The 7,762-nt window shown below is 32.0% G+C and overlaps 1 protein-coding gene across 1 annotated transcript; it reads right to left on the reverse strand.

Moving 5' to 3' along the window:
* Positions 1-3,260: 3,260 nt before the first annotated feature.
* Positions 3,261-6,853, reverse strand: LOC140832300 (transcription factor bHLH112-like). The gene is made up of 7 exons (XM_073196224.1): positions 6,496-6,853; positions 5,755-6,094; positions 5,355-5,429; positions 4,804-4,869; positions 4,530-4,595; positions 3,935-3,991; positions 3,261-3,530 (listed from the first exon to the last, which is right to left on the reverse strand). The coding sequence occupies exons 1-7, from the start codon at positions 6,693-6,695 to the stop codon at positions 3,387-3,389; spliced, it is 948 nt and encodes a 315-aa protein (XP_073052325.1). The 5' UTR covers positions 6,696-6,853; the 3' UTR covers positions 3,261-3,386.
* Between the last annotated feature and the right edge of the window lie 909 nt (positions 6,854-7,762).

Genomic DNA, 7,762 nt, shown 5'->3' on the forward strand with positions numbered 1-7,762 from the left:
CTTTTTTTTGTGTTTATTATAAATACTAATATTTTTAAAAATGAAATAAAGAAGTGGAAGTGTGCAATTGCATTGAGTTATTTTGTGGTAAATTCCGAGACACTCCCTGTTTCTCACATGCTAAGTATGTAGATTTATGTTTTTTTTAATTTATTGTTTCATTAGTCCATTTCAGACAATGATTCAAACTGTCAAGTATTTTAATAATCTTCCAGAAGGCTAAATCAGGTTTTATTATTATTATTATTATTATTATTATTATTATTATTATTATTATTATTATTATTATTATTAAATAGAAGACTGGAGACTAAAAAATAATCAAATCAAAAGATACCACTAACGTGAGTCGAACAAGGCAACAATAACCCATTTTATAATCAATTGAGTGACCCAAACCACATATGATTTGTCAATAGAAGTCGATAAATTCATGCTCTCCAAATCAATTTTGGACAATTGAATTTTACATTAAGGTACTAATTTTATGTTAGTATGAGCTTAACTTGTATACACAGAGACACATTTAATCCGTTACAAAATATAAAACATTCTATGATCAAAACGTTCGTCGTTTTAATTAAATTTACATATGACGATAACGAGGTAATTAAATATTTTAAACCGAAAATCTGTTCAAACATCACATTTCTGGACCTCTCTTTAACAAACCCAAGAATTACTAACATTCGGTGGCTCAAAATTCAAAACTCCTCCAATATTTTCAACCAAGACTTTGTCAACTGCATTTTAGGTCATACATAGAACTTTATATTATTTAATAATATATATAATTTCAGTATTTAATTTACAAGAAAAAATATAAGGAATTAATGGTGGTCAATTTTGATGTTGGATTCAACCCACCAAAAATAAAATTACATCTAGGAAATGACATATGATTTCAGTAGGTTTGGATATGATTAAGGTCACGAGGGACAAGACAAGAAGAGCATTGGCAATGAAATTTGTCGTGAAAGAAGCTGATTTTTTTAATATTTCCAAAGGAAATTCACTTTTTTCTTAAACTAAAAATCACTGTACTAGCTAATTCCATGCAGAATTATCGGCCACCATATTTAAGCTCGAGTATTGGTACTTTTTATTATTATTATGAAACATGTCGTTACTATTTTTCGATACATATTAAATAAGCTTCGGACAATCATAGTAACCGGAAAACTAGGTTAGAGTACCCATGTGTAATAGTCTTGTTCGAAAAAGTGTTAGTAAGAAAATTATTGATCAAACATTAATCTACTCCACCAACTCAGACACACCGTCAGACTACCAATTAGTAATGCTCGGAAGGAATGAATGTAGAGAAAATGACTTTTATGAGATATAGTGTGAATTATAATTTTATTTGTTAATGAAAAGTGAAAACAAACAATTTTTTATATGATGATGGTTAACGAAGAAAATATAGATGAGATTATGAGAAGATTTGGCGGTCCATTTACAAAATTTTTGAATTTAACAAGTTGATGGCTTGGGTTGGGCCTACAATTGATTTTAAGCTCACTGTTAATTTAGGCTCAAATGATTTTGGATTATAATTTGTGAGACGGATCAATCCTATCGATATTCCCAATAAAAGTAATGTTCTCAGTATAAAAGTAATATTTTTTAATTGATAACCCAAATAAGATATCAGTCTTATGTTTTCAAAACACCCTACTCTATTAACATTCATACACATTCAGCTCCACAATTAGAGTAAGATGACGATATCTCTGATGATAATAAAAATGATAACATGATCATAAGCAATGAAGAAGGAAAAAATAATCGTATCAATGGGATAAATGATTAATTCACTACAAGAAAATTGTGTTTCCGCAGCGTGCAATGTGCGCCGCGGAAAGATATTCGCGGCGCACATTTGCACGCTGCAAAGTTGAAAGCCGTTGAAAGTTAAAGAGTATCCGCGGCGCGCATGTGCACGCTGTTAATGCTATTATCCGCGGCGTGCATGCGTACGCCATTAATACCATTATTTGCAGCGTGCATTGTTTGTTGTGGAAACATATAACATTAGCGACGGTATAAAACCGTCGCGCATTTTAAATCAGCGACGGTTTTATAGCCGTCACTAATAATAAATCGGCGACGGTTTTACAGCCGTCGCTAATTTCTGGATCGGCGACGGTATATAAAATCCGTCGCTAAGTTTTTAAATAAAATAAAAAAAAATTACTTTTATAAAATTGTAATAAATTTGTAAAAAAAAAGAACCTGAAAAAACTAATTATAAAAAAAAATAACACTTAAAAATTCTTATAAAAAAAAAATAACACTTAAAAATTAACAAAGAATGAAACGAAAAAACAAACTCTAAATTTTAACGAGAATGTTCGAAAAATTTAAGTGTTGTCGTGTGGGGAAAATGGAGCGGAAGTGGGGATATTTATAGACATTGTACGACGGCTGTCAGATTATTTGTCCCTATTTGCGACGGTTTATGTTTACACCGTCGCGAATTGCGACAGCATTTAACATACCGTTGCAATTTGCGACAGTTTTTAACCATTGTCGCCAATAGCGACGGAATATTTTTAAACCGTCGCTAATAGCGACGAAAATAAACCCGTCGCTGATTTTAAAATACCGACAGGTTTGCTTTAACCGTTGCTAATGAGCGACAGTTATCACAAAACCGTCGCTAATTATTACGGCGTGCGCTTACTGTACGCCGTTACTATTTAGACACGATTTTTAAAATTTTTTATTATTATTAACAGCGCACATAAACCTGCACGCTGTCGTCTATATGATTTTTTAACAGCACGCATAAATGCACGCCGCAGAAATTCACTTTCCGCGGCGTGCATCGGAGTACATCTGCTTCATAATCAAAGAAGATGATCTGTCATAGTTCTTAATTTAAGGGATTGTAATTTTAGTTTCAACATTTATCTCACATTAAATCCTCTCGATATATGTATATAATAGAAGTTGTAAACCTCAATCAGCAGTTCACGTTGAATATTGAAAAGCAATACATAGTGTTTTTCTTAAAACTCTTCTTAATCTATCGATGAAAATTAATAACTATTATTTAATATTTTTATTGTATAACTAACATTTTTTTTCCTGAAAATACAACTACTTTTTCTATGTTTGATAATTATGATTTTTACCATTTATTTAATACTTTTTATTATAAAACCAACAATTTTCTCTTTTGCTATTAATGTAGGATTTTTTTATATGTGTGTGTGTGTGTGTAATTTTAAACTCACAGCTGGAATAAAATAGCACTTGAACAAAATGTATATATAGCATCATAAGCAGTCAGCCTAGGATTTTACAGCATGCTGACTGTTAATGATGTTACATCATTTTCAAATAAACTTATGATAAATAATAATTTATACAACAATTTATCGAATATTTGCAGCAAAAGGAGATGGAGCCCAGTAATCTGCAGCATTATCACTTCCCAAATGGAACGTGCAAGAAACTGGAACAAGGCACAATCCTCTGCTCCTCAAGTCTTTGTTTGCTTCCTTTTTATCAGATTCCAGCTGCGAAAAATATTATTAAGAATTATTTCACTTGCACATGTTATCTTGTACTTTCTTCTCAGATATCCACATGCATGCTATGCTCTTAACAAATATCATCTGCTTTGCAAAATTAGAGAGGTAATAATTCGATTAAAGTTATTCCATATGTCCATTATTAGAAGATATATATTACTACCAATTCCCTCCATGGACATGGGACACTACAACTATTCATGCATGTTGCACATTGAACTTTTCGTCTCGATTATCCCTGTGTTTGGCTTAGATGCCAAAGAGCACAATTTAAATATATATCCGGCAACCAAATTTGTAGGAAACAAGGTACTTTTTACGAAAATACCCATACGAAAAGAAATAAAATGATCACGAAAAAGCATTTATATATAGAAGTAATTCCTTACAGGAAGTTGATTCCTCAGGTTTCTTGATCCACTGCCCAAATATGGTTGGCTTAGGGCCTGAAATTAAATGGGAATGAAGAACTAATACGTGTAGAAATTAGCAACGCGACATTTATTAAATCATGACCCTTTCATTATATTACAGTAAAGTTGCGAAATACTTGTACTTCATATTTTTTATTCTTACTTCTTAGCAGGCCTGCATACATGCAAGCAGACTACTTTGTTTTTGAGAAATAATTTGCAAGAGATGACTTTTCAACAAATTATATGATTTGAAGTAAAAATTGGTTCAAAGCCTTTCATTTTTAAAACCTCGAAGTTCTTGAACATTTTTAACTAGCTAGGGGAGTATTTATCCCAGGGAAGCTCAAAAATTGATTTTCTCGCAAATGCGTATCCATTTTTTTGAGCAAAAATATAGTTTTAATTTATCCCCTCTAGGAGAATATAAACACACCCAAGTCTTCCGAATTTTCAATATTCGATGTCTATATCATACATTTGTCATCTCTAGGTTATATGATATATAGTAGAATACGCATGCCGTTGGCAAAGAATGTAACAGAGAGGGGGGTGGGTGGGAGGGGTTCACCTCAATCTGACTCTGAAGGAATCTGATGTATCCAATAGCTTCTAACAACACAGAAGCTGTGTCAGTCTGCAAAAGTGGTTTTCACAAAATAATCAAAATCATATTCCCTTGCATTCCATCTTCAGTTTATGCAACATATATAGTCATATTGCTATATATAGAGTATAAGCTATCTGTCTGGATGACGGGTTTGTTGCCAAAACCGACGTCAAGAAATTTAAGGGTTCAATAATTTTTTTTTTTGTTAAGAATTTATTCAATAATTTTTACGTACCTTGCCGAATGGTGAAACAAGCTGGTGAACGGCTGTTATTTTGTCCCTCAGTGTTTCTTTTCTCGCCTGTTTAATTTCAAAGATGAATCAACTTCAAAGGAATTACAAGAGAAATTTCTTCTTTTTAAGTTTACGTGCATTAATTTCACGCATATTAATTATCTTGCTTAGTGCAGTTGTGTGGACAAGATAATTATTGCAAAAGAATAAGCAAGTGTACTGAGAAGACAATCAAGAAAGACAATAGCAGTGATCCAAAACTTAAAAAGGTGGGATTCACAAACAGAAGCAAGCATGCAACAAGTAGGGGTTTGATAAAGTTTATTCAAAATCTGCTATATATTTAATTTCATCGATTGGATATTCCAAATATCTTACATTAATGACTAAAATGGTTTATTGAAATATAATAAATAATTTGCTCAACAAAAAATAAAATAAAAGCCAAGTAAACAAAATAGGCTATTAATTATGTTATAATTGAGAAAATAACATCAAATATCAGAAAAGATTGAATACACAAAAAGATAGAAGCAAATGGCTCAAGTTACCTTGAATGTAGTCTGAGATGAGGTAGGCTGAATCCTAGCTTTCTTGTTTGCCCCACCTCTTGCGGTGCTGTTGCACTTCACAAAAAAAGTTGACATGATAAGAATTCAAATTGGTCAGACGAATCTTTTTGGTTTAAAAGACTGTACATTATTAATGGGAAATTATTTTATAAATTTTTTTTCCCTGGCTCAAAGTTCGTGAAATATTATGTTAACAGTGTAGTTAATATTGACTGAAATAATTAATTGTGCAATCTAAATCTTGCCCAATTCATCACCAGGTTAATAATTAATTTAACTAATTTCATTTGCCATTGGAAATGATCTTAAGTACACTTGGTTATTCTGATAATTTATTCTATGCAATAATTTCAGAAACCCTAATTACCATCCAGCATACCTCAGATGAAGGATCTGAATAATCACGGAGATTAACAATCTTCCAGTCCGATGATTTGTGAGAAAAATCTAACATTTCGCCGCTCAAATCAGTAGTGACACACGACTTTGGTGAAGATGCAGATACCATCTGATGAGCCCAAAAATTAAAGGGTTTTGAATTTCCAGCGCCATAATTTTCCAAGTTTTGATCTTGCTTTAAATCAGCAAAACACGAGTAGTTGTTCGAGATTATCTGATTAATCAGTTGTTCTTCGTAATATTTCTCCATAGTTTTTGCCTGCATCTGCTTCGTACATGTTGAGGACTTGCTACCTTCTTCGTCAACCTGTTCTGATCCTCTGCACCTCAAAATAAACAAGAATAAATTGGCTAGTATATATAGAACCAAGATTTTAGCAGAGAGGGACAGACTTCATGTATTTTTGTTGTGAACTTTATATTTTTTTATGACTTTTTTATTTCGAGGAAGGACATTAAATAACCTCTACTCCTCCATTCTGAATCAGTTGAGGAAAATGAAATATAGCAATCAAATGAGTTTCAAATTTCATTTTTCTTCTTTTGCAACTGTATAATTTACTTTAGATGGCCGTTACCCAAGATTCTTAGTGTAATTGAGGAAAATAAAAAAAGGATGTATAATATTGCATGAATATCTGAAATAGAAGTCGCTGAAACGTAGTACATGCATCAAACAGAGAAAACGAATATATATATTGTGTGTGTAAAGAATATATACAAGAGGAGTTGGCTCCATGACTCAGGAAACTCTTGGATATCATCATTCAACTGGGTAGGAAAGTAATTGTGCGGCGGCGGCGCAGCCAAGAGAGAGCGGTGTTGGTGGCGCGGTGGCGTGCTCATATTCGTTGTGCTCCGGTACCAATTGGGGCTGCCGGCGGCCACCACCTGTGAGCCGTGGGCTACAGCTTGTTTCATAGCTTGCTTTTTCGAACTTGACTTTTTTGTTTTGTCTTTTGCTTTCACTTTACTTTATATTTCTTTGGATCGACCTCTCGAAAGAAGAGGGCCTTGTAAAAACTTTTTGTGAATCTCCTCTTCACTTGATTAAGTAGAGGATTTTAAGAAACGGAGATTATGAAGTAACAATCATATTCATGGGGGATTTGAGTCTAATCTGTCTTCTATATATATTTGATTAAGATTCTTAGATAATTATGTCGGGTGAGCTGGTAAATTTAGTAAAAACTCGAGCTAGATTAAAACAATTGAGAATTTTGCATAAAAAATCTTGTGATACTTTTTACGGGGTCAATTTTTTAGACGAATATTCTATTTGGGTCACTCATGAAAAAATATTATTTTTTTTGTCAAAAGTATTAATTTTTATTGTAAATGAACATGGTGACCTATCTCACGAATAAAGATGTGTGTGACAATCTCATAAGAGACCTACTCGTTTGCACAAAAAACTATTGTAAGTTGGTTTCACATGTCAATTTTGTGAAACGAATATTTTATTTTAATCACCCGTTAAATATTACTTTTTATACCAAAAAATTATTTTTTTTTTGTAAATATGGACATGATTCATCTCACAAATAAATATTCTTGAGACAATCTCACAAAAGACCTACTCTCAATTTTGTGTACCAATTGTTTTAAATACATGATAGTAGAAATATGATTTTTTTATTATATTATTAAAATAAAATAATAAATAAACGAACAAATTCAATTGAGCTCAAAGTGAGTCGAGTTGGCTCGGATCGCTTCAGCTTACATCCTTATCAAGGATCGAATGCAAGCAACATTTTTTTGGTTGGGATGATAAGTCTCAAAACCGAATCAACCGAAAAAAATGAAATCGAATCATTATTTATTTAATTCATCTGCACTTTATATTTTAAAGTTTTACTAAAATATTAACTAAAATATAATATGTTATAGTTTAATATTTTAATTATTAATTTAAATAATTGTCAAAATCGAATAAACTGGACATAAATAACCTAACCGGTTTATTGGAAAACTGAACCGAACTA

The sequence above is a fragment of the Primulina eburnea genome, chromosome 5, assembly GCF_022965805.1.
Source record: "Primulina eburnea isolate SZY01 chromosome 5, ASM2296580v1, whole genome shotgun sequence".
NCBI lineage: Eukaryota > Viridiplantae > Streptophyta > Magnoliopsida > Lamiales > Gesneriaceae > Primulina > Primulina eburnea.

Coding starts and splice junctions, on each gene's coding strand:
- LOC140832300 (XM_073196224.1), bottom strand. CDS start 6,695: ATGAAACAAGCTGTAGCCCACGGCTCACAGGTGGTGGCCGCCGGCAGC. Junction 5,430..5,754: donor ATTCAGATCCTTCATCTGAG/GTATGCTGGATG, acceptor TTTTTTGTGAAG/TGCAACAGCACCGCAAGAGG. Junction 4,870..5,354: donor CATCTCAGACTACATTCAAG/GTAACTTGAGCC, acceptor GAAATTAAACAG/GCGAGAAAAGAAACACTGAG.